Raw genomic sequence first — 27924 nt, 5'->3', positions numbered from 1 at the left:
CCCAGGGTCCTGGAATCGAGCTCCACATCAGGCTCTCTGCTCAGCAGGGAGCCTGCTTCCTCCTCTGTCTCTGCTTCTCTGCCTACTTGTGATCTCTCTCTGTCAAATAAATAAATAAAATCTTAAAAAAAAAAAAAAAACAGACACATAGACCAGTGGAACAGGGTAGAGAGCCCAGATATGGACCCTCAACTCTATGGCCAAATAATCTTCGACAAAACAGGAGAAAACATACAGTGGAAAAAAAGACAGTCTCTTCAATAAATGGTGCTGGGAAAACTGGACAGCTATATGTAGAAGAATGAAACTCGACCATTCTCTAACACCGTACACAAAGATAAACTCGAAATGGATAAAAGACCTCAACATGAGACAGGAATCCATCAGAATCCTAGAGGAGAACATAGGCAGTAATCTCTTCGATATCAGCCACAGCAACGTCTTTCAAGATATGTCTCCAAAGGCAAAGGAAACAAAAGTGAAAATAAACTTTTAGGACTTTATCAAAATCAAAAGCTTCTGCACTGCAAAGGAAACAGTCAACAAAACAAAGAGGCAACCCACAGAATGGGAGTAGATATTCGCAAATGACAGTACAGACAAAAGGTTGATATCCAGGATCTATAAAGAACTCCTCAAACTCCGCACACACAAAACAGATAATCATATCAAAAAATGGGCAGAAGATATGAACAGACACTTCTCCAATGAAGACATACAAATGGCTATCAGACACATGAAAAAATGTTCATCATCACTGGCCATCAGGGAGAGTCACATTAAAACCACATTGAGATATTACACCAGTTAGAATGGCCAAAATTAGCAAGACAGGAAACAACATGTGTTGGAGGGGATGTGGAGAAAGGGGAAGCCTCTTACACTGTTGGTGAGAATGCAAGTTGGTGTAGCCACTTTGGAGAACAGTGTGGAGATTCCTCAAGAAATTAAAAATCCAGCAATTGCACTACTGGGTGTTTACTCCAAAGATACAGATGTAGTGAAAAGAAGGGCCATCTGTACCCCAATGTTTATAGCAGCAATGGCCACAGTTGCCAAACTGTGGAAAGAACCAAGATGCCCTTCAACAGACGAATGGATAAGGAAGATGTGGTCCATATACACTATGGAGTATTATGCCTCCATCAGAAAGGATGAATACCCAACTTTTGTAGGAACATGGACGGGACTGGAAGAGATTATGCTGAGTGAAATAAGTCAAGCAGAGAGAGTCAATTATCATATGGTTTCATTTATTTGTGGAGCATAACAAATAGCATGGAGGACAAGGGGAGATGGAGAGGAGAAGGAAGTTGGGAGAAATTGGAAGGGGAGGTGAACCATGAGAGACTATGGACTCTGAAAAACAATCTGAGGGGTTTGAATTGGCGGAGGGTGGGAGGTTGGGGGAACCGGGTGGTGGGTATTAGAGAGGGCATGGATTGCGTGGAACACTGGGTATGGTGCAAAAACAAGAAATACTGTTATGCTGGAAAAAAAAAAAGAATGCTCGTTACAACAGCAAAAGGAAAAACAGCCATTCTTCCTGGTTTAGGTACATATTAACGTAGGTATTACCTTTGCATTATTCACAAATTATAAGCTACCAAAGAGTATATGACGACAAGATTTTCTCCCAATCCAGTTTCTCCTCTCCCTTGGGACAATCAATATTTTTAGTCTTATAAGTTTGAAATTATAAGACAGATAGAGGGTTAATTTCACTAATAAAGAGTTCCAAATATATTTTAAGCAAGTATGCCTATATTAAATATATACATTTTCTCTTTTCGCAGAAATAGCATTATACTAACATGGTGTTTTACTTCTAGTTTTTTCACTTAACATTATATATAGTTAATCATTGCACAACACTCCATAAAGAGCCTTCTTATTTTTATACCTGCTAAGTATTCCCTCTACATTATTTAGTTGTTCACCTATTAAAGGACATTTTGTGTGATTCTAATGTTTTGCTGTAAAAATGCTATACTCAATAACCTTATATGAGGTTTTGTGAACATAAGAGTATCTGCTGGAATAAGCTTCTAAAAGTAACACTCTTTGTGATAAAGGGAAATGCAATCGTAATTTTGATAGAAAGTGCTACATTGTCCTCTAATGAGTTGTGCAAATGTGTATTCCCACCAGCATTGTCTAGGATGCCAGTTTTCCACACTCTTATCAACATAATGTGTTATTAAATTTTCTTGTTAGATAATTGAAACGGCAATATCTCGGTGTGGTTTTAATTGGCACTTTGTTTACTTTAAGTGAGGTTAAACCCCTTTGCATTTTTTTTTTAAAGATTTTATTTATTTATCAGAGAGAGACAGGGGGAGAGAGCGAGCACAGGCAGACAGAATGGCAGGCAGAGGCAGAGGGAGAAGCAGGCTCCCCACTGAGCAAGGAGCCCGATGTGGGACTTGATCCCAGGACACTGGGATCATGACCTGAGCCGAAGGCAGCTGCTTAACCAACTGAGCCACCCAGGCGTCCCACATCTTGGCATTTTTAAGAGACATTTATATTCCTTTTTTTGGAGATCTGTCTACTTGATATCCTTGACCTATTTTTGTATTAGGTTGGTGGTCTTTTTCTTGTTGATTTAATAGGAACTCTTTATTAGTGAAATTAAGCCTCTATCTGTCTTCTAAGTTGAAACATGACTTTCCCAGTTAGTTGTGTCTTTTGACTGTGTTTATTGTGGTTTTTGCCAAGAAGACTTAAATATTTTTTCCTATTTTTTAAAAAAGATTTTATTTATTTACTTATTGGAGAAAGAGAGAGCACACAAGCAGGGGGAACAGAGGGAGAAGCAGGCTCCCTGCTGAGCCCAGAGACTGATGCGGGACTCCATCCCACGACCCTGGGATCACTACCTGAGCCAAAGGCAGAGGCTTAACTGACTGAACCACACATGCATCCCAAAGATTTTTTTTCTTAATTGACTTTTTGTCATGCTTAGGAAGATGGGTTCATCTTATACATTAATGGTTTCTTTTTTTCCCTTTTACATTATTTTATTCATTTGGAACTTATTCTGAATTAAATTTCGAGGTATGGATTGAAATGTACTTCTTTTCAGATTTCTACCTTTGACTGAGATCCCACTTTTAATCATACTATATTCTTATAAGTATTAGAGCTTATTTCCTGTCTTCCTAATTAGTTCCCTCTGCCTGTCGATTCCTGTGCCAGTTCCATAAAGTTTCAATCATTGTAGATTTAAGGTATTTTAATATCTTGCAGGGTTAAATCCCCTTATTGTTCTCCTTTTTCAGACTTCTTTAGGGGACTGGTTTATTCTTCCATATGAACTTTATAATGAGCTTGTCCATTTTCCTTCAGATGATGAATAGGAAATCTTTTTCTTTTTCTATGAAGTGTGACCAACCCATAGAAAAACATTACTGTGGGTCAAATCAAAAGTAAAAAGTAATTTTATTTAAGTTTTATAATAATGACAAATGTTCATTTTCATCCTCCTGAATTAAAGAAGGGGGTCAATAAAATTTCCCTTACTAAATATAATAAATTAAGGAAATGTACTTCAAATCCACTTTAAGGAAAGCTTAGGTCAGTACTTCTCTGTCAGATCATTCGGTATGTGAATTATAGCTCAAAGCTGTTACAAAACACACAATGAAACAAAACAATGTTATTAAATTTAAACCAGATATTGTTACTTAATCTCAAAAACAAAAACCACAATGCCCTCCCCTAATTATTAAATCCTAAGATTTTGACTTAGCTAGAGGTGTCTGTGGGGTCTCCTATGAGTCCACAACAACAAATGCTCTTTCTCGTGAGGACCCTGTATGGCTGTACCTAGGTGAGTCCTTTCTTTTATTATTACAATTTTTTCAAAGACTTTTCTTATTTGCAATAGAGAGAGAGCACAAGCAACAGGAAGAGCAGAGGAAGAGGGAGAAGCAGTGCAGAGCCAAGCATGGGGCTTGATCCCATCACCCTGAGATCATGACCCGACCCAAAATCAAGAGTCAGACACTTAACTGACTGAGCCACTCAGGTGCCTGATTCCTTTCTTTCAGATAATACGTTTCAGGAATTTCTGAATTTTATAGGAAACCTACCCCATCAGATAAATTAATTAGACAAATTTATACTTAGTTGTTAGAAGTCGTATCATTTGGGTTGTGATTTTGCTCGAGGGGGCAATGCAATTTAGCAATATGTTTAACTTCTGTGCACTTTTTTGTTTTATCGTTTTTCATTTTCCTCTAATATTTTATTTTTTAAAAGATTTTATTTATTTGAGAGAGAGAGAATGAGAGAGAGAGAGAGAGCGAGAGCATGAGAGAGAAGGGGTCAGAGGGAGAAGCAGACTCCCCGCCAAGCAGGGAGCCCAATGTGGGACTCCATCCTGGAACTCCAGGATCATGACCTGAGCCGAAGGCAGTCACTTAACCAACTGAGCCATCCAGGCACCCCTCCCCTAATATTTTATTACAAAAAATTTCATGCAATGGAAAAGATAATTGTTCACGTCAGTCTACCCATTGGATTTTATCATTAACATTTTATTACATTTACCATTAACATTGTATTATATTTGTTTTAGCACATATATATCCATTTATCCATCCCACTAGCTTTTCATTCAGCCATCTTGTTTTTGACACATTTCAAAGTAAATTGCAGATAGGAGTATGTCCTCTTGAAGACTTTAGCATTCATACCACAATATTCAAGTTTTTTATTTCAATTTACATTTACATACCTTGAAATGCACAAATCTAGATCATTTGCAGCATCTTGATAAGCATTACACTTGTGTAATCCAATTCCTGTTAAGGTATAGAACATGATCATTACCTTAGAAAATTCCCTCCTGCCCCTTCCCACTTAATTTTGCTTCATGCTCTCCTTCCCCAAAAGATGCCGTTTTTTGTTTTGTTTTGTTTCAGTTTCATGTGTGTGTGTGTGTGTGTCTGTGTGTCATACAGAATATGAAGACAAGCTGTGGGTATTGTGCTGGTATACGAGAATCATAGCTTTCTAATATATATTTGAATCTGGTCAGATGATGGCTAATACTGTCGATAATACCTTTCACTTAGTGGTAGTGACTTACAGTGAGGTATTTCCATTTTTTTACTCTTACAAATAATGTTGTGACGAACATTTACCCATAAATCTTTATATGCGTGCCTGATTATTAATAGGCATAATTAGTTAACATCTTCTTTTAACTGAACTGACAGAACTTTGATTCTTTTAATGACAGTTAAAAGCTTCTCACATGCTGTTTATTTCCAGTTAAATACAGTTTTCAGCCAATATCTAGAAACCCACACAGCTTCCAGCCCTTTGCCTGGAGAGGCGAAATCAGTTTCTGGATGTCCTGGTCTTGAGTCCTCAGTACTGGAGATGGATAGGAGATGGGGTTTGCTCAAAGTCAACTGTCTGGTGATTGTTCCTGCCAAATAGTGGTGTTTGACCCTTACTTTCTCAGAGGCTGAAATCAGGGTCCTGAAGGGAAATCTAGTTATACTTACTTCTACTGTACTTGAAATGTGAAGTCAAACATGTCTTTGTAATCTAACCACTGAGACATAGGTATCAAAAAAGAACCAGCAAGCTAGATTTTTAAACAAAGGTGCTCTCACCTGGAGACATGTTCATTTCTTTTCTCTACACCCTCTTTTGGGACAAGGCACTCTGATATTGACATACACTATTATTAGTAACGGTCTTAATCTGTTACTCCCATCCTCTTTACAATTAGCCATTTCCTGGGGTAGCCATACCAGGCCCTCCTGTCACTTTCGGGGGGGTCATCCTCTTTAAAGACAAAGAAATGTCATTACATAGCAGAGCCAAGAGTTTCAAGTATCTGTGGGGATTTTCTCAAGGAGCTCTTCTAAATGGCAATTTAAAAAAATATTTATGTATGTATGTATGTATTTATAAGTAATCTCTTTACCCAACACAGGGCCTGAACTCATGATCCCAAGATCCAGAGTCACATCCTTTTCTGACTGAGCCAGCCAGGTGCCCCATGAATTTCTTTTTTTTCCTTTTGTAAAAATTCATTTATTTGACAGAGAGATCACAAGTAGGCAGAGAGGCAGATGGGGGGGGCGTGGGGGCAGACTCTCTGCTGAGAAGAGAGCCCAATGTGGGGCTCAATCCCAAGACCCCGAGATCATGACCCAAGCTGAAGGCAGAGGCTTAACTCCCTGAGCCCAACCCCGTGAATTTTTTGATTATTGTTACTTATTGCCTTATTGACTTGTCCTCTCCCCAAAGATTATGCCAGCTAGTAGTTTTATTACTTAAAAAGCAATTTTTTACTTCTTAAAGTAAAAGTAATTTTTTACTTTTAAGCAATTCTTTTTCTCAGCCATGTATGAGATTTTTTTGTTTGTTTGTTTCTTTGTTTTTTTACGGTTGCCATAACCAACTATCACTGCCTGGATGGTTTAAAAAACAGAAATTTATTTACTCAGAGCCTTGGAGGCTGGAAGTCCAAGATCATGGCGTTGACAGGATTGGTGTCTTCTGAAACTTCTTTCCTTGGTCTGTAGATGGTCACCTCTTCCCTGTGTCTTCACAGTTTTCCTTCAGTGTGTGTCTGTCTCTTATTCCCTTTAAAAGGACACTGGACATATGGCATTAGGGCATACCCATACGACTTCACCTTACCCTAATCACTTCTCTAAAGGCTTTGTCTTCAAATATAGTTATTTATACAATTTTTTTTTTTTGGTGGGACACAATTCACCCCATACTGAATGATAAAACACAAATATATGAAAAATATGAGTGTAAGAAAAAGTAAAAAGCCTATAGCTTTGTCAGTTTGAAGAAATCAATGTTGTTCCTTGTTTTTGCCCATATGCAGACCTAACTGATGGTTTGAACAACCCCAAATGTAACCTAAAAAAATTTTTTTAAGATTATTTATTTATTTGAGAGAGAGAGAGAGAGCAAGAGCACAAGTAGGGTAAAAGGTAGAGGGAGAAGCAGACTCCCCGCTGAGCAGGGAGCCTAATGTGTACTTCAATCCCAAGACCGTGGGATCTGAGCCGAAGGCAGATGCTTAAGCAACAGAGCCATTCAGGGACCCCTGAAATGTAACTTTTTATGTATAATCTAAAATAACACTAGAAAACTGCATGGTTTTAAAGGAATTTCCTAGTAGTTGCCTAATTTCTAGTATTGCCTCCAGCATTTCTATCAAATTAACAACAAGTTTTGTTAAAGAAATATGTATAATTGGAAAAGTGGGCTTGTAGCACATTATATAATAAGATTATGAATAAATCAACTACCTGCATCAAAGAACGGGGGTGGGATTCTTAAAGTACTTATAGGGACAGGGAGACCAATGGCCCTCTAAGCTATTTTTTGGCACCAGTCCAATTTCCCAAGAGCTGGAAAAGAGAAATGAGGTGACATACCCATGCAGCAGTGACATTTAGACCACAGGAACTGGTTGGGAACCCTACTGGCAGACACTGGAATAAAGTGTCTGAAAATTGCTCAGATAGAACGATTTCATATCTGGTCATGCTGCAACTGGAGCTTGATGATGACAAGATACTATATTTGGTTCATTTGTCAGCAAAACTGTAGGGCTGTGGATGCCTTTTCTCAATCTGCCAAAGTGGCCAAGCCCATGAAAATATGAAACAATTGTGTGGGAAGGGCAGTGCCTTCTTTTTCTGCATCGGTCTTTCTAATTGTTCATAAGTTGTGTTCATATTTGGAAACAAGAACTTCATCTGATTTTGGATACCAACCCCCTAGGCACTAAGGTATAAATCCCAAAGAGAAGAAAGCCATTTTCCAGTGTGCACCTTCAAAGGAGAGAATGGTAGGGAGTCAAAGATTCTCCTTTTCTTTGTCATTTGTTCTCTTTCCAATTGCACCATGCAGAAGACATAGACAGAATATTTAGCCTGTACTCTGGACAGAGCAGCCTGGATGGGAACCTTTTCTTTCCGGGTCTTATAAGATACAGGAAGATACAGGATTCCTCAGAACCAGTAAAAGCAAGATGGGCTCCTGATTCTTTTTTTTTTTTTTTTTTTAAGATTTTATTTATTTATTTGACACACACGGAGAGAGACCACAAGTAGGCAAAGAGGCAGGCAGAGAGAGAGGGGGAAGCAGGCTTCCTGCTGAGCAGAGAGCCCAATGCGGGGCTTGATCCCAAGACCCTGGGATCATGACCTGAGCCGAAGGCAGAGGCTTTAACCCCCTGAGCCACCCAGGCGCCCCTGGGCTCCTGATTCTTAGATGGAGATATGGCACTGTTTATAATGACTGAGACTTGAAGGTATTGCTGGGTCAGCCAAACCCTCTGAGGGGAGTCCTGAGGCAGAGCAGAGAATGAAAGCCTTTCCACTAAATACATCCACCCATCTTCCATATGCCTTTATTGCTTCCCCAATTTACTTTTCTTAAGCCCTATCTCTAGCCACTTTTAGCATCTGAGCACTCCTGATGAGGCTGAGGTTGGATTTACAGCAAGAAGGCAGGGCTCTTTGGACTGAGGGCACAATTCCAACATGTTATGAGGAAGTTGCAGCACAGATAAAGTCTGTGCAGAAGGAGATTCCAGAAGGAGGTCCTTGTGTACATTGTGCAATGCTTCCAAAGGGCAGGGATCATGGTTTAGATTGTCTGCTATGTTGAATAGTTGGTCATTCTATTATAGGCAGAGATGACTCTACCCAGAGACCCAGGTCACATTTCCATTAGCCCAGAAACTCTTAACTTCACAGAGGACTATTTTGCTGCTTTTAGCTGCGCCTTCCTAAAATCAAAGTTTCTGGGCAAACCAATGGAAGAAACTTGATTTGGGTGGGGGGGGGGGGAGGTTGTAATTTTATGCAGCTCATAATAATGACCACGCCTAGTCTTATCAGGTGCTGAGGAGGTGGGCGAGGGAAACCAGGGTGTGTTGAGGGGAAGATGGTGACATAACTAGTGTATTTGGGGAGGCCAGGGAATGTTAGGTGCTTAAGACACTGTTTTTCAAATTTAATATCTATATGAAGATGTAGTTTCGGATTCGTAGTTTTGGGATGTGTCTGTGGACCCTACTGGAGTAGGACTCCCTGGCAGCCCCCAGGCCACTGTAGAGGCTTGGGGTGTTAGGCAGAACTTAACAGTAGCTTCACATGGAACCACAGCTAGAGCCAACTCCCCTCCGGACGAGCCGCGTCAGACACTAGACAGGAAGCATGACCCCTGGGATCCTTTGTAGCTTTACCGCTCTGATTTGGGGTTCTGAGGTTTCCAACAAGGTGGTTCTTTTTTTTTTTTTTTTTTTTTAAAGTAGGCTCCGTGCCGGGCATGGATCTGGAACTCACGACCTGGAGATCAAGAGTCCCATGCGCCACCAACTGAGCCAGCCAGGTGCTCTCTCCCCTCTCCCCCCACAACGGGGTTTTTCAACTTTTGGGGTCACAGGCCTCCGTGGGAACAAGGAAAGCTCTGTGTCCCCTAACCTCCCCGGTGCACACGCACTCCTAATGGTGCAAGCCACGTTAGGCCCCGCAGCCCCGGCGCAGCAGTCCCGCCCGCCTTCCCTCCGGGTCGAGCACCCGCGCCCTGGGCGGTTCTGCGGCTCCGCAGCTGGCCCGGCTCGGCAGCTGGCCGGGCTCCGCATCAGGCGCGGGCGGGGGCGTGCCAGGGGGGGCGTGTCCGGGGCGTGTCGGGGGCGGGGCCAAGGCGGGCGCTAGCCGCGCCCCTCGGCCGTGCGAGAGGCCGAGCTTGCTGCATTGCAGCCGCCGCGGCGCCGCTCGGCTCCTCACTCCCAACAATGGCGGCTCCGAGCCCGAGCGGCGGCGGCGGCGGCTCCGGGGGCGGCAGCGGCAGCGGCACCCCGGGCCCCGTGGGCCCCCCGGCGCCGGGCCACCCGGCCGTCAGCAGCATGCAGGGTAAGGAACGCGCCAGCGCCGCGACCCCGGTCCCCCCGGCGCGGCCGTCGGCGTCGTCGCGGCCTGTCCCCGCGGCCGCGGACGCCCCCGGACCCGGCTGAGGGAGCCACCGGAGCCGCCCGCGCCCGCCCCCCGCCCTCCCTCGCGCTTCTCGCCGCGCGCCCGGCCCTGCCCCGGCCCCGGCCCGGGCCCCGCGCGCAGGCCCGGGGCCGCGGCCTCCGCCTCCGCCCGCGCGCGGCCGCTCGGCCCCGCCGGCCCTGCGCTCGGGGCCCACCTGGCCCTGCACCGCCCCCGCGGCCGCCCCCGCCGCGCCGCCGCCGCTCACCTGGCGCCGCCCCGCCCGCGCTTCCGGGCCCGAGCCCGCCCGGCCCGGCGACCCGGCAGCGCAGGTAGGCGGCGGCGGCGTCTCAGCCCCAGCCCGGCGCCCCCCGGCGCTCCGCCGCCGCAGTGGGGCCCCGCGCAGGGCCATCTTGGCTCCCCGCGGGGCGCAGCTGGAGCCGGCCCGCCCGCCGAGCTGACCTCCCGGCCCTGCGCTCCAGCGGGACCCCGCGCCTGCAAACTTTCGCGGGGGTTCCGCGCGCCGGGAGGGCGAGAGGGGTGGGGGGAGGGGGCGCCCGGGCCTGTGCCACCTGTAAGGTGGTGGTGTGGACAGCCGCGGGCCTGGCGGAGCGGCTTGTCCGGGGCCGGGGGTGTCCGCGTGAGCCTGGCAGGCTCAGAATCTCAGCACAGAAGCGAGAGAGAGCAGATTCGGTTCCAGTGGAGAGGGGCAGGCGGTGGAGCGCGGCAGGGGTCAAAGTGATACCGTGTCGCGTCTGGACATCCGAGGCAGCTTCCTAATTCATGGCTGGCTGTCCCCACCGGGAGTGCGCATTTAGATCCGTAGGGCTCCTGACAGGGGTGGTGGTGGTGGTGGTGGTGGTGGTGGTGGTGGGGCTGTTGTGAAAATACCAGGCCCCAGCCCATCGGGGGCCATTTCCTTAAGTTTCCTGCGGAATTTCGAGGAGTAATGTTATTTTTAAAACAGGGAATCTCAGAAATCTCTTGACGACTTCGGCTGACTGCTTATATTACCTTATTAGCGGAATCTGTCGGGGTACCCTTGGTGGTCCGTGTCGCCATGGTTACTCCTTGATGAAAAGCTTTCTAAGGACGCTTTGGTCCGTCTTAACCGGGTGTCTAGGTGTGTCTGAACCGCGTTTGGGTCAACATTTACTGACTATCTTGTGTTTATGAGAGCGTCTGTGATTCACGAAGCAGAGACAGGATTTTAGTCATTTTTATATCCCAGCTGCCCTCCCTATGAGATAATTTTGATACACATAAAGAATGGTGACATATAGACAGGGTGATGTCAGAGCTCAGAGGACACTTTCTGTGCAGGCTTTCATCATTAATTCAAATTGAATTCGTTATTGGATGCTACTGTGTTGCACAGCACACTGTATAGACGAAGTGAAACATGGATTTAGTGATCTTACCGCTTTCCAGTCTAGTTGTTGCTGGTGGGGAAATGAAACAGCAAAACGACAACTTAGGGTTGTGTTGATTATGCAAAACGGGTGACTTACAATGCTTAAAAAGTAATGCAGGTTTTTTGGCGGGGAGTTCATGGTGGGGGGGGGGTAGGGAGGCTGGTAGTTTGAAAAAGTTGTATAAATGTATTCTTTTTTTGTTGCTCAAAACAAAATTTATTGAGCATCTGCCTAGTGCTGGGCATAGACTGTGTAGTGCTGGGTATGCAGAAAAGAGTGAACGGGGCAGTCACAGCTCTGATGGAGATTACCCTCCCCATGGGATGGGCCAGGGAAGACAATAGGCAGGTAAATAATGGAGAAAAGTGTTACAGAGATAACAAGCTGGGTTTTGTGATGGAAGATAATGGGGAAAGGTAGAGTGCTTTGATAAGATGGTTTAAGAAGACCTGTCTGCAAAGACGAAGCTCCTGCTAACAAAGGCAGAGGGAAACTGTGTGAAGGCTCCAAAGTGGGCAAAGTGGGGAAGACCTTGGAGTGTTGTAGGAATGCAAAGTCCTTGTGGCTGGGCATTATTCTGACGTTCTCCATGCTTCTCCGCCACCCCTGAATGTCAGTGCCTAGTAAACCAAACTTTCTATCAAGCAGAACCTATTTTCAAAGGGAGAAGGAATACATAGGACTTCTCTTTGAATTATTGATGAATTTCTTTTACCACTACCATGTCTAGCCTTGATTGCTTCAGGAACCTGCTAGATATATCTTGTTATTTGAACCTGTTTTGGTTCTTCAGAATGAAGAGAAGCACTTGACATTCTCAGGATGTTGTCTAGCACAGTCCAGGTTATAGACCATGAGCTTAATGGCAATTTAGGATCTTTTCTGTTTTGTGTGGTTCGAACCTAACCTTTCATGCTTCATCTGCCCTAGAGACCTTCAGTTTTAGATCAGACTTCAGAGCCTCAGAATGTTTGGTATATCACCCCCTTGCTCCAGTCTACTTCTACTTGCTACCCTAGAACACTGCCTTTCTGGGCGGTGTTAATGACCTCCCTTCTTTCAAGCAACTAGTATTCATATATGGAATACATTTTATCTAACAGACATTAAGAGGTACTTCTGTGTGATGAGCCCTGTGCTGGGCACTGGATAACCCTGTACACTTTTTTCATGGCTTGAGGTTTGTGGCCCAGAAGTGGCCCAGTTGGGAGGCATTATTTTCTTAATATCACAATGTTTAAGATCCAGAGCTCTGGAGCCCTGGATTTGAATCCCCTTCTCAGGATTTAAGATTTTTGTGACCTAGGGCAAGATACTTAACCTCTCCAAGCTTGTTTCTCAGTTGGAATGTAGGAATAATGCTTATGTCACAGCTTCTTTGAGAATGCACACAGCATAGTCCTGACATATAGTAAGGATGTGATACATGCCCACCATCACCATTGTTAATAGCAACAATGCTGTTATTTGTAAGGGTGTCCTTAATGGTCTCTTTCATTATTACTAGATGTGTCCCTAACCCCTCATGATCCACTACACAGTTTCTCCGGCTTCATTATTACTGGGTCCTACCCTTCTCACTAATCTGTTGATGTCCACTGATGAGTCTTTATTCTACCTGGATTCAGGTAGAATACCTGCTCGGTCATGTACAAGCTCTGTGACTTGGGATGATTACTCACCTTCTCTGAACTCTGAGTTTCTCATCTGTTAAAATAGGGATACAACCTACCTGACAGGGCTGTTGTGATGATCACATTATTAGATTAATGCACACAGGAGTGCTTGGAAAATTGTAAACTATTAGTATATAAGGATTTTTAATAGACATGGCTATTCACCTGGTTGAATTACTAGATACTTGACTATCTCATAAACATAAGTTTATTTTAGAAGACTTAAAGTAGGGAAAAAATAAAACTTTTTTTAAAACTTCTGTTAAAAATAAGACTTCTGTGTTTCTGAAACTCTACTCAGTTGAGAAGTGCCAGTTTTTTTTTTTTTAAGATTTAATTTATTTATTTATTTGACAGAGAGATCACAAATAGGCAGAGAGATAGGCAGAAGGGGAGGGGGAAGCAGGCTCCCCACTGAGCAGAGAGCCGGATGCGGGTGCCTCAATCCCAGGACCGACCCTGAGATCATGACCTGAGCCGAAGGCAGAGGCTTAAGCCACTGGGCCACCCAGGCGCCCGAGAAGTGTCAGTTTTTTTTTTTTTTTTTTTTTTTTGTTTTGTTTTTTAAAAAGATTTTATTTATTTATTTGACAGAGAGAAATCACAAGTACACTGAGAGGCAGGCAGAGAGAGAGAGAAGGAAGCAGGCTCCCTGCTGAGCAGAGAGCCCGATGCGGGACTCGATCCCAGGACCCTGAGATCATGACCTGAGCCGAAGGCAGCGGCTTAACCCACTGAGCCACCCAGGCGCCCGAAGTGTCAGTTTTTAAAGCGATTTTTAAAATGTGATTAGAGGGCGCCTGGGTGGCTCAGTGGGTTAGGCCGCTGCCTTCGGCTCGGGTCATGATCTCAGGGTCCTGGGATCGAGTCCCGCGTCGGGCTCTCTGCTCAGCAGGGAGCCTGCTTCCTTCTCTCTCTCTCTCTGCCTGCCTCTCAGTGTACTTGTGATTTCTCTCTGTCAAATAAACAAATAAAATCTTAAAAAAAAAATAAATTTAAAATTTAAAATGTGATTAGAATAGTTAGCATCTATAGTTGATTCTGAAAAATATGGAAGCATCGGAAAGTACTTGCTACAGGAAGCAGTTATAAAGTCTACATTGTAGGTACCTCTGATTCTCTTAATGAGCTGTTCTAGATAGGCGGTTTTTCCTTTTTTCTTCTCCGGTCTCAGCTGTAGATGTGTCACAAAACTTATGGACTACTAGTCCAGTCCTTGCTTATTTACCTTCACCTGAACTATTTATAAATAGCATTTAAAGTAAAAAGATGATCGTTTGGTTCTCCTTAAAAAACACACTCACACAAGGGCACCTGGGTGGCTCAGTTGGTTAGGCATCCAACTATGGATTTCAGCTCAGGTCTTGGTCTCGGGATCGTGAGTTCAGGCCATGCGCTGAGCTCCACGCTGGGTGTGTAGCCTGCTTAAAAACAAAAACAAAACCAGAAACACATAAACAATAATGTACAGCATGGCAGCTATTGTTAATAATACTATATTGCATATTTGAAAGTTGCTAAGAGTAAATCTTAAAAGTTCTCATCAAAAGAATGTAAGTTTTTTGTGCATGGTGATATTAACTAGACTTATTATAGCGATCATTTTGTGATATGTACAAATATCAAGTCATTAAGTTATATATCTGAAATTAATGTCATGTATGTTAATTATACCTCAGTACTAAAAAACTTTATGAAAGAAACACAGAACTTTCAGGCGTAATGGTGGATGTCTGCTAAAAAAGATTTCAAATCAGTACACTTTTTTCTCTCAATAATATTTAAATATATAAAATATGTGTGAAATGCCTTATTTGTGATTATATTAGACTGTTGTACCATTTAGTCTATGGTTTCCAAGAACCATAGGAAGATGCCTTTATTTGGATACTAAAGAACTGAATTGTGCAGACAGTAGATCTAGTTCCAAACCCTAGGACTGTTTCCCTTTCCTTCCAGGCAGGCTGAGTACTAGTCCCTTAACCATTCATGTGACACAACCTGGTACAAAGTCCACCCCAGCAAGTTGGTCCCCTCTCAAAGCACAGTGCATTTCTCTGTTTTCTCTTAAAAATAAGCACAATCCTAGTATTAAAAGACAAGAAGTACAAAAACAATCCTTTCAATATACTTATTTTCTCTCCTTTTCCTCTCATGTACCTTCAAGTGAATGTGTACTGAAACTCATTTTAAGATGGGATATTAGTTAACCCTGTATTTTGAGTCCTGTTCCCCCCCCCATAAATTTCTTTATTTTTCTTCCATTTCTGTGAGCAGCTGGATTGCTTTGGGCTCATTCAGCCTTCCCTGCTTCCTAGGGGTCAGGAGATCACAAGCAGCTCTATCATACATAACCCAGGTCAGTCTCTGTAGTCTCCATCTCTCAGAGATAGGGAGTCGGTCTAAGTTACACAACCTGGGAAACCTTCATTCAGATTTAAAGTTAAGAAGGGAAACCAATAGTTAACACAGCTCTTTTTCACTCTTTCCCTAATTTGATGCTCATAAACACTACTTTAAGGGTAGGTTGCCTTAGTTCCCTCTCATAGATTAGGGAACTAACATTCAATGAAGTGATTTGCTCTGGAGGAGGTGGGTTCTGACCCACCCGTGTGACTAGTAGCCTTTCTTCTTCTTGCTCAGTAGCACAGGGTCACACAGGTTTTCAGAGCTCAAAGCTGTTTCAGCCATTCAGGTCTGAGAGAAGAAACTTTGCCAGAATGATGCAGATTCAGGAATAGAAAGGGGAAATTATTTTAGGTTTTGGTTGGGGAGGGTGGAAGCTCTAAGCAGCCAGCCATGTTTGGGTTGATTTTGGAGCCTTGTTGCTTCCTGATACTCCTTTATGTTCTAGAGTTTTAAACTTCCTGGAGGGTTGACAGTAGCATTTTGGATTAGGAGGCATTTTGATTGGGAATCTAAAGTAAGTAGAAAATTTTAATTAGGCATTGGCCCAGGAAGCCAGTATAGATTTGAAAGGTAATGGAACCCTTTCATCACCGTACATAATATATAAAAGGAACCCATTTATCAGAAGAGTTAATAAATTATGTTGCTATCCCGAATAAATTTGACATTTGGTGGAAGTGACTGTTCTGCCAATGGGCATGGGCTTGCTTCTCCCCTTGTCCCCGATCCCAGGAGCTCCAGAAAGTCTTCATGTGTTGACTTTTCATGCTTTTGTCAAAGTATAGAATTATTGTGTACTTATAGAAAGGATTCAAGGGCCAGGAGTGATAAGATTGACCTAACTTGTGGCTGCACAGTGAAAGGGACCATTGGTTAGTAGTTAACTCAAGATGGGCCTCTCGAAAGAAGGTAACATTCATATCGTATACAGCTTGATTCCTGGCAAACACATCATTGGAAAGATGATTGAAGTAGGCACTACAGCAGCTTTTTCAAGGCATGTTATGTTCAGCTTACCAAACAGCACTCAAAATTTATAAAAGGGAGAAATAAGAGAAGTGTTACCAGATATATCTGCTATGCCTTCATTGTCTGAACTTACTAAAAAAGTGACATTAATTGGCTCCCCTGATGTGTGCTGGTATCTCTGAGATCTGGTTTAGCTTCCTGCCAGGGAAATTATCCACCTTCTTGGACACCAGGGCACCAGGCTATGTCTGGGAAGGGCAGTGGCAGAATGTAAGGCCTGGGGTGGGGATCCCTAGGCTGTGTGGAGTCCCTCCCTTTTACTTCTCCCAGGGAGACAGGGAATGAAAGGCGAGGGACTGGTTTTGTGTAGGTGGAGCTGGTCTGGTGGGGAAAGTGCCAGTCATTGTTCACCTGAGGGCGAGACCAGGAATGATCACTACGGTAGTAATGACCTGCAGTATTCCAGGTGCTGTTGGACATTTTAGAGATATTGCTTAATCGTCACAGAGCGCTTTTGGGTATTGCTGTTCTATTTTACAGATGAGGAAGTTGAGGCTCATAGAGGTTAGATACTTCCCACAGTCACAGAGGTAATCAGTTGCCCTCCCCAGGTATACTCAGGCTTCCCTGAACAAGCTGGAGGTATTAATACAGCATTTAGTTACACAATCAAAGAGTAAATGAGGTAGTCATTGGCCAGAGGCAGGAAAAAGAAATGGATCATGAGGACTGACAAGATCCCAAACTAAGAGCAACTGTGGAGGGGCGCTTGGGTGGCTCAGTTGTTAGGCATCTGCCTTTGGCTCGAGTCATGATCCCAGGGTCCTGGAATCGAGCCCGCATCAGGCTCCCTGCTCAGACAGAGGCCTGCTTCTCCCTCCCCACTCCCCCTGCTTGTTTTCCCTCTCTTGCGGTGTCTCTCTCTGTCAAGTAAATAAAATCTTAAAAAACAAAACAAAACAACTATGGAAAGGATTTGATCAGTATTTGTCAAATCATGAATGGTTCTGGATGACACAAACAAGTTGGGACCAACTGAATTATGGTGGACTCCTCTGAAGTGAAGCAAGGAAAGTGAAAGGAAACAACACAGCAGGAGTCAAATCTTATGGAAACCACTCTAAGTACAATGCACATGCAAATTTCGGACAAGCCAAGATAAACCCTTAGATGTTAGAGCTGTAATGATGTACTCTGAGTAACTTTGCAGTTGAGGCCACATGCCACAGTTTTGAGGTTGAATCTGGAAGGCAGCAAACAACTAGACTCTTCATGCTTGTGTCAGAAGGAAGGCTTGGTAGATTGCTCTATGGGCGTGACCTGGTAAGGTGGCTTGGATTTTCTTTACGCTAGTGTGGCTTCATTCTGAAATTCATAGTCCATTGTCAGCAGTACCCAAATCTGGGATGCCCAGAGGCCTGAAAGGAATCGCTGAGGAAGTGGGAAATCACTTACACCCCTGTCCCGCACATACCATCTCCGGGTTATATCATCAATCCAAAGCAGCAGGCCAGGGAGAATGTAAAACCCCATGGGAGGGGGGCTCTTACCTAGGCAAAGCAGGTCCTGACACACTGTTTCCAAATTTTAAGATGAGATTACCTTTTTTTTTTTTTAAGTAGCTTCCACACTCATGGAGTCCAACATGGGGCCTGAACTCACAACCCTGAGATCAAGACCTGAGCTGGGATTAAGAGTCAGACACTTAACCATCTGAGCCACACAGACGCTCCATACTGATATTTTTTTTAATTTTATAGTTAAAGAAGGATCCTGGGGGTCCAGTGAAATGATTTGAGTTTCACAGTTGGAATTAGGACCCTGGGCTGATGTTGCTTCTTTTTTCCTTTCACAAAGGCTCTTTGCCTTTTGTTTTTCTATACACATAATGCACAATGTAAACGGTCTTCTATGCTAACCTAGACAAGCTTACTTTATCGGGCAAATACGGTAATGGTAGGTTTTGAGTCATGGCCAGTGAAGGGCTGTCACGATTGAGGTGACAGTCAGAGAATGAGTGGGAATGTGGGAAAGAGGGTGACCTCGTGAGAAAGAGGAGAGAAGAAGCCCCACACAGCTCCATTTCTCTACACCACCATATACTTCTGGATGCTTGATCTTGGGGGTCTAAGATTTAACACAAGTAAGCTCACCTAGGGCCAGATGAAATGAAAAGGACTCAAATTTGAAGTAGAGGATCATGTAGAATTTAGACTCAGGGTACAGATACCAGAATAAAAGAGGGAGGCACCTAAGATATTCAAGATTAACTGGTACCAGTAACAGATTTAACTGATACCTTAAGTGTGTGGTTGGGAAGACAGAATTTCTGAGATACAGGAGACCTCAGAAAGGAACATATGTGAATGAATATTAATGGATGAATTACAGTATAGCCACAATCTGGCTTTGTCTACAGCTGAGGATACTGGAAGTTTTCCTCACCGTTTCTTTACCACCGTCTTTCTGTTCTTGTACAGGATTGCTGGTGGTCCCCTCACTGCCTCCCTGCCCTTTGAGAGTAAGGAGCTAGGGGAGTTCTAGAAAGATTTAGCTAATAGCCTTTGATCTGATCTGACTGATAAGACTAAGTGGAATTCCAAAGTGAGCCATTCTGTTGGAGTCAGTGGAGCCCTCCTTGCCTCTGAACTCTGGGTCTGTTAGCACATCTTTCCTGAGTGTGAGGCCTCAGAATCCCTTTACCGGGTCACTTATCCATAATAAAAAGAACAAGTCCTGTAGTGACGCTTTGGGAATTCCAGACTCTTCCAGTTTTAGTTACCTGCATTGGTTCTGTACTTGAAGTGGGTTTAACCCCCCGTGTTAGAGCAGTAATTGGTGACACTCTAACATTGTCAGTTACATCTGCCTTTACACATTTTTCCTCCAGGAACTTTTTTTACATAATTGTGCAGACAGATCCAGCTCATTCTTTTTCTTGTATCTTTCAAGTTTATTTATCTTGCTTTTTTCCCCATTCATATTGCTATTCTGTTTACCTCTCTCATCCACTATTTATTTTTTGCTACCTAGTAGCAACCAATGAGCTAAAAAGAAAAGAGTGACTATTGACTTAAATTTGTTTCAGTCTTTCCTCCCTTTGCTTCCTCCCCAGTTGTTGCAGGTGAATTTTCCCTTCTTTCTCCCCCCACGTACCCCCTCCCCTGTGGGGGGAGGGAGGGTACTGGAAGCTGGGCTTTGGAACCGTTGGCGGGGGTGTGGAGGGTGGTTGTTGCTGAAGCACCAGTGTGCTCTCTATCTGTGTATTTCTGTCTGTCTCCAGAGAGCCAGTTTCCTCTCCTTGACCTGTGCTCCCCTCATTTTGCCCAGGAGGAAGCTGGCTAGCTTTTAGTCACTTAGGCTTCTAAAACCCATGGATCTCTGACTTCTCTTAATGAAGTCTCTTCCTGCCGTACATCTGGTGGGGTAGCAAGTTGAGCTTGAGGTGGTAGCTGTGTCCAAGTTTGCCCCAAGGACTTCTGCTGGTGAAGTCTCTCCATTCACACTCCCTCCTGCGTTGTCTTTTGTGTGATTAGGTAGTAAGCAGTGGGTTACTTTTGGCTAAAGTAGCTACCTTAAGATTTTTCAGGTTTTGTATGTTGTGAGGTCTTTATCTTAGAATCTTAAGCATCTTGGTAACTGGATGAGAAAGACAACTTAAACACATCCTTCCTTTTAGTCCTGGCTCTTTTTTTTTTTTTTTTTTTTCAAAGTTTTGATTGTGTTTGCATAAATGCAAGCTTGAGTGGATCCTCATTACCAAAAGCATTCATGAACACAGACATAGGAAGACTACTAAGAAAACCAGACCCACTTAAACCAAGAGGATGAGATTTTGCGAAGGTTTGGCCATAAACAGCCTATTTTACTGAGTGCATTTTACAAAAAAATTACATCTGTATGAATGTAGGCATAAGGTATAAGCATGTCGAGCTGGATTTGGGAAATGAGTTCACAGGTTTTCTTCCTGTAACTTGTAAGGTTCCATTCTGCTGTATCATTCCTAGGGACACAGTCTTCTTGTCAGGCCTCCGTTAGAAGGGTTTCTGCCCCTCCTCACTAGTTCACTGTCTTACGCTTGAAGTTAGCGAATTGACTAGAAAAGGTTGGTTTGAGTGTTGAGGCTTCCCAATTTATGACCTACTTTTGAAGCCTTTGAATCAGTGTAGCAATTAATCATGAATAGTTCTAAGTAGTATGAGTTAATAAAAATAACCTGTAATGTGTTATGAATTTCTGGATTTAAAAAATTAATAAGAATATTTGAAAAGTTACTCTTGACTTCCAGGGGCTAATGGCTACTCTGTTTCTCGAATAGATGTGAAAAGTTAAGGTAACGGCAGAATTTAGAATTTAAACTTGACTTCAGCTCCGCTTGATAAAGTACAGCTTTATCTGAGACAGCTGACTTTTTTAAAGAAAGCCTGTATGTTACATTTATCACTGTGATAGTGGGGCTTATGTGATTTGAACTGTTCTTGAATTGGTTTTGTTCAAATGTAACATAAAAATGCAATGTCATGTTCTAATTTTGGTTTGTTTGATTTACAGTCAATGAACTGGAACTTATCTCTTTTACTTTAGGCTTTCAGATAAACTTCTGTGAAAAGGCACAAAGTAAGCTACAAATTTTATGATACTATGCTACTTATTTTTTTTCATATCCATCTTGGTATTGGGAATGTGTCCACTATTGTTTCAACTAACCAACCATGGCAATTTTACATTAAAAGAGCTTCCATTTCTCATTCTTACTCCAAATACAAAAAAAAAAAAAAAAAAACTCATTGTTATATTCTTGATTGTAAGTTGTTCTTTAAAAAAAAAAAAAAGATTTTATTTATTTATTTGACAGAGATCACAAATAGGCAAAAAGGCAGGCAGAGAGAGAGAGAGGAGGAAGCAGGCTCCCCGTAGAGCAGAGTGCTCTATGTAGGGATGTGGGGCTCGATGTGGGGATGTGGGGCTTGATCCCAGGACCTTGGAATAATGACCTGAGCTGAAGGCAGAGGCTTTAACCCACTGCCACCCAGGTGCCCCTGTAAATTGTTCTTGTTTGCACTTGAAATTGAAATAGAAAGATACAGATATTCAAATGTATGTAGGCATAGAAAGACGTATATAGATATGCAGATGTATGTAGATTTGGAAATGTAGATAGCTCCAGAAAGCAGACTAGATTTAGAAAGATGTATACAGGTATCAAAAGATAGGTTTATATGATGTAGTTATAAAAAGCTGTACATAGGTATTTGGACTTAATCATAATTTAGACTACAAGTTGAGGAAAGGTTTCTATTAATATCGTGGTGCAAAAAAGTATGTCACTCTACTAAGAATTTTCATGCTTTAAAATTGATTTTTTTGAACCATACACTTAGAGCATTTTAACTTTTCTCTTTGAAACAGTTTGTTTCTTCCTCCTCCTGCCTCCCCTTAACCCACTATAGATTAGTACTCTATATTAGGACACTAGTCTTTATTGAATACAGAATACGTTTTCTATTAAAGCACATTTTTTAAGCTAAAACAAATTCATTTTAACCTTAAATATCATTTGTATAAATGCAGTTTCAAAAAACCTTCACTCAAGGAGGCTACTCTCCAGTTGACCCAAAAAAAAAAAAAAAAATCCCCCAATATAATATAACTAGTATCATCATCTGCTGATTTACTCACAGAATGAGGAAGAATGGGGACAACTTTTTGATAAACATCCTTCTCCCTCCCAGCTTTATTGAGATTTAATTGTCATATAACATTAAGTTTAAGGTGTATAGTGTGATGATTTGATAAATATTGCAAAATGATTATCACAGTATAGTTAGTTAGCACCTTCCTCACCTCCCATAACATTAGTATTTCTTTTTGTGCTGAGACCATTTAAGATTTACTCTTTTAGGGCACCTGGATGGCTCAGTCAGTTAAGCATCTGTCTTTGGCTCAGGTCATGATCCTAGGGTCCTGGGATGGAGCTCCTGGGGCTGGCTTCCTGCTCAGCAGGGAGACTACTCCCTCTTATACCCTTTGTCAAATAAACAAATCTTAAAAAAAAAAAAAATGACTCTTTTGGCAATTTTCAAGTGTATCATACAGTATCATTAACAATAGTCACCATGCTGCACATTTTGGATCCCCCAATATAGATCATTTTTAAGTTAGTTAGTTCAAAGGAAACAACGTTTAACCTGGAGAAAACTTTCTGCTGTTTTAAAGTTTTCTGATGGAATCAAAATGTTTTATAATTTCCATTGTTTGAACATTGTGACTTCCTTTGAAATGTAGTTAGTAAAAATTTATTTCTGGAATGGTTCACTCATGATAGATCGTAGGGCAGCTAGGCTGTAGGATACAATTTTTTAATTGGTTCATTATTATTATTATTATCTTTCTCTTACCTTTAACAATATTGTGATTTCCTGTCCATAATGAACCTACATATATGATATACATCTATATGTAATGAAGTTAAAACTTTGATTTTATGCTGTTTTTAATTTTAATACACTTCAATAATTTTTAGTTTAGAAATATTTGTTTAAAGTTTAATATAATTTTTAATTTATGTGTGGACAAAATCTAAGGAAAATGCCAACATTTAAAAAATTTAAAGCTGCATTCACATTGTCCTTTTTTCTAACTTAGCCCAGTTGTGAACACAAAACAAGAGAAATGTACTGATTTTATTAAGTAAATGAAATTTACTTGTGTATGCAGTGTCCATAAAAAGCTCTATAGCTAGATGAAAAGTGCCTCTAGATCCCCTAAATGGCTCTGTCCCTTTTCCGTTGTTACAGCAACGGCAGATCAGCGATGCGGCCCACATGGAAGAGCCGCACATGGGAGCGTGTGTATTGGCACTTTGATGCTCACTTTGGATTTTCATTACCCCTTCACTCTGCCTTCTCATGTCTCCTTTTTTATTTTTCTCCCTCTTTATGGGAGGTTGCCCTCTTTGTTTTCCAGCTTTTGGGATTTAGTACAGTTTGATACACTCATTCACAAAACACCTTTTGGACACCTCGGTGCGTAGCGAGAGGGAAACAATTGGTCCGCAAGTAAGTTAGGTCCTTGCCCTTAGTGAGCTTGTAGTGTAGTGACTTGAGTTGATCCTGGCTCGGTTCTGAGTGTTCAGCGGCGGATGCTATAGATTGATTCACAGCTGGACCCAGGGTGGGGTGGCGGAGGAGGACAGGTGGGCACCTGCTGAGGTCCTCAGCGAGAACAGCGCAGTGGGCGGAGGTTGCCGTGGGTCTCTGAGAGCTGCTTCCCTGATTGGAGATTGTGGCTCAGAGAACCAGCAATGGGCTCGCCCTGCTTTGCAGTGAAGCCGAACTGTCTGTGACTGGGACCTCAGTGGGAGACTCGGGGGGAGTGGGCACGTATATCTGGGGTGGTCCGAGCAGGAAAGTTGGTAGGTATGGCCACCTCTAAGTTGACACCATTTATTTTTGTACTAAACTGTAAGTTTTCAGTTGCTTACATCCGTAACTTTTTTCCAAGATTGGTCCTACTTTAAAAATTACAGTTTTGTAATGTTTGCAGTCTTACCTTTGAAATACGTGAACTTGATGTTAAAAGTGGTCATTGCCTCTTTGAAAATAGAGGGCTTGAAATCACTCAGGTAGTCTTTTCTCATCCAATAGAGCATACTCAAGTGTGAGAATCTTCTGTTTTATTCTAAGGATGTTTCAAAATTATCAGAGGACTTTACGTTTCCTTCATTAAGAATATTTGTATGTCATACAATGGTCGTAGGAGGGGAGGGGGTGCAAAGAGCACAAATTAGATCCTGTTAAAAGTCAGTGAGTACAACTGCTTCAAATGTTCAGTTCTCCATCGTAAATCAGACTTATTGTAAGATGATTCTGATGACTAATGGAAGCTCTGAAGGATTAATTTTCCTCCATTGTTTGACTTTCACATAGTTTTTGTTTCTTATATTGTTACATCACTATTCCAATTAGTTTACTACAATTGCCTGTTTTAAGCTAGTGGAGTTTTATTGGAAATGTGTGTGTGGGCATTTACACACACAGTGTGAGATTGCCTATTTAATGTTGGAGTCAGATTTTTATAGAAATTCAATAAAAATCCACTTTGCACCTCATGGTCTTCTTTTTTTATCAATTATAGTTTGCATTTATTTGCCTTTTGATTTTCTAAATAAATTTGTTTAAGATAAGTAAATAGATGAAGTTATAATTATTTAAGACAACAGTGTTATATTTCTTTTAACACTGTTGGATTGTCACATTATTCTGAAGTCTGAATGTAAGACTACTTTAGGGAACAATGTTCTTTCTGATTAGAGTGCCTACATTTGGAAGGTTGATTAATTCATCATTTATCATTTGGAGATAATGATTTTGTACTTGTAAAGGTGTTTATGTGACTTCTGACCAAGTTTGAATGACCAGGTTTGAATGATCATATCTCAATGGCTTTAATCAGCTAACCTAAACACAGTTCTTCGGAATATGATTTGCTTTGCTTTATAGAATTGATTTTTGGGGCGCCTGGCTGGCTCAGTGGGTTAAAGCCTTTGCATTCGGCTCAGGTCATGATCCCAGGGTCCTGGGATCAAACTCCGCATCAGGCTCTCTGCTCAGCAGGGAGCCTGCTTCCTCCTCTCTCTGCCTACCTCTCTGCCTCCTTGTGATTTCTTTCTGTCAAATAAATAAATAAAATCTTTTAAAAAAATCGATTTTTGGCGGTGGGGGGGGGTCAGTGATATGCCTAGAAACATTTTTTGAGAAGTGCTTTTATAGATGTCAAATTTACCGTAGTATATTAGCATTCTGACTTTTTTGTTTGGGTGAGAATTATGACTTATTAAGGTGCACACACAATAGGGTTCTTGAGTGCTAAAGACAAGTTTGGGTAGAGTCTTACAACTTTTCTGTAGCCTTTACTCTTTTTGGTAGCTTTGAAAACTTTTTTTTAGTGGCTTTTAAAAATTGTTTTACTTGGGAAAGTTTACATAAACAGCAGGATCTTTATTTAGAAAATTATACGCTCCAGAGCTGACTTTTATTCTTGAAGTCACAAATAGAAATTGGATTACAGGTAGAGGTGGGTTTTGGTAACACTGCACATCAGAGTATTTGGAGAAAAAAATGGAGGTGTCCTAATGACAAATTCTCATTTAATTGTGAAACTTCTCTTTTTTTTTTTAATTTTTAAGATTTTATTTATTTATTTGAGAGAGAGGCAGGTAGAGTGCATGAGCGGAGAGAGGGGCAGAGGGAGAGGGAGAAGCAGACTCCCCATTGAACAGGGAGCCCAATATGGGGCTCCATCTCAGGACCCTGAGATCATGACCTGAGCCACTGAGGCGCCCCATGAAACTACTCTTTTACAGTAAACATCCCTAATTGTTTTTAAGTTGATAATAATAAAAAGAAACCATAAAGAGGAGGAAGGATGTTTTGTAAATCTTTCCAGAAACTTGAGGAAATCATTAATAAGTTTACTGACCTGATAAGTGTCCATAAAAGATGATGTTTTGCTCGAGAGTATTTAACTGTATTGGAGGTAGAGTATGTAGAAAATCAGGGGAAGGAAGTAGTGGAGGGAGTCAAACCATTCTGCATTTAAACTAAGAGCTTAGAAAATTCAGTGGATTACATTTCTGATTTTCCATTTTATGTAGCAAAAATTTATACCCAATGGCTAAGATTATACCATTTGGAATTTATGAAACTCAGCTAAGTTTTTTTTTAGCAATTACAAACAGAATGTTGCTATAGGAGGCTAACAAGTTTTATTTAAATTTATATAGTTTATATGGAATTTACTGTTTATTTATTTATTTAGGATTTTATTTATTTATTTGAAAGAGATCACAAGCAGGCGGACAGGCAGGCAGAGAGGAAGGGAAGCAGGCTCCCCGCTGAGTAGAGAGCCTGATGCAGGGCTTGATCCCAGGACCCTGAGCCGAAGGCAGAGGCTTAACCCACTGAGGCACCCAGGCGCCCCCAAATTTACTATTATTTATATTTTAAGTTTATATGCTGAAGTTAGTTGACAGACAAGGCTTTTGTAAGATTTGCCATAAGCCTGACTAGTATCCAGAATATTCACTTTGTGGACCATGATAAACTGCCTGTGGAAAGTCCATCTGCTTCGAAACAGCTTTTATACAAGTTATAGCCCAAGGATTGTAGTAGTGGTACAGTCAGAGTCAAGGTTCACACAATCCCTTTATACTTATATCATTCCAAGGGGAATGTTGCCTAATTGTCTTTGATCTTGAAAGTGGAGGGAACATTAATCCCTCCTGAAGAATGGTTTTGGTTGCTAGGAGAAGGAAGGTTTTGAATAGCTACTACACCTTAAAAATCTTTTGGAGAAGCTTAATGTGTGGTGTTTTTGAGCAAGAAAAAAATGAGTGATAATCCTACAGTGCAGAAAGTTTTCCTTCACTGGCCCATTGAACTTCACTATTGGCAGTGTTGGGCTGTTTGACAAAAAACAACAACAACAACAACAAAAACTTTTGTGGTTCGGCAGCTACAGGGCAGAAATTTTGTGGAAGGTTTCCAGAGTGTATTCCCAACTAAATCTCTAAGTAATCAAAGTGGTTTTCAATTTAAGGTGATGGTTTTCAAACAAGGTATTGCCAATACTTGGGATTCCCATGACATGATTTTACGAGTGCTTTCAAAATCCAGATGCAAGTGTCTAGATGAAAAGGTGTACTAGAAGAAAGTTTTATAAGAAACTTTTACACCACCCAGGCTGGTGTTCATCTTCTCATTAGGCAGAGTTAGATGAACAGTAATGAGAAATGAAAATCAAGTGTATATAATCATATTCCCTCCCCTGTAGAGAACCTTGTATAAGGTTAAATAAACAGGCACGAATGTAACATTTAACAAATAGTGCTAATGATAAGAGGCACTGGGGTCTTTAAAGATGAATTCGATCTAGAGCCTACTCTGAGGGAGCTTGTGTTCGTTGAGAGATTGAACATGTAGAGACGGACTGGCAGAAATGATGATAATGATAATAGGTAACCCATTTACGGTGTGCCAGACCCTGTTCCGAGCAGGTTCTGTTAACTTCTTTAATTCCGACAACTTCACGACGCAGGTATAGTAACTATTATGCCTAGAAAGGTTAAATCTTCCAGTCATCCAGCTAATGAGTGACAGAACTGTGTGACCTTACTCTGGTCATAGTCAACATGCTGTAAACCATTGTGTTTTCTTACTTCTTGGAAGAAAGCAGGGGTGCTCGTAGGATTAATTTTCTTTCTTTTTTAATAAATATCATTTACTTATTTATTTATTAGAGAGAGAGAGAGAGAGAGAGACAGAGATCATGAGAGAGAGCACAAGAGAGGAGGAGAGGGAGAAGCAGGCTCCCCACCAAGCAGGGAGCTGGATGCGGAACTTGATTCCAGGACCTGCCATCATGACCTGAGCTGAAAGCAGATGCCCAACTGACTAAACCACGCAGGCGCCCTAGGAC

At 42.0% G+C, this 27924-nt stretch overlaps 1 protein-coding gene across 2 annotated transcripts in view; it reads left to right on the top strand.

Moving 5' to 3' along the window:
• Positions 1-9741: 9741 nt before the first annotated feature.
• Positions 9742-27924, top strand: part of MAP2K4 (mitogen-activated protein kinase kinase 4) — a 128950-nt gene continuing 110767 nt past the window's right edge. Inside the window, exons 1-2 of one of the 2 annotated variants that reach the window (XM_059147475.1) lie at positions 9742-9920; positions 21031-21063. In XM_059147475.1, the coding sequence (XP_059003458.1) occupies positions 9803-9920; positions 21031-21063 (151 nt within the window). In that variant the 5' untranslated portion in view covers positions 9742-9802. The remainder of the gene's footprint in view (positions 9921-21030; positions 21064-27924) is intronic. The other variant, XM_059147476.1, reaches the window with a different exon arrangement.

The sequence above is a fragment of the Mustela lutreola genome, chromosome 15, assembly GCF_030435805.1.
Source record: "Mustela lutreola isolate mMusLut2 chromosome 15, mMusLut2.pri, whole genome shotgun sequence".
In the NCBI taxonomy this organism is placed as follows: Eukaryota; Metazoa; Chordata; class Mammalia; order Carnivora; family Mustelidae; genus Mustela; species Mustela lutreola.
The sequence above is the reverse complement of the archived record's forward strand: the minus strand, read 5'-3'. Positions and strand labels throughout refer to the sequence as shown.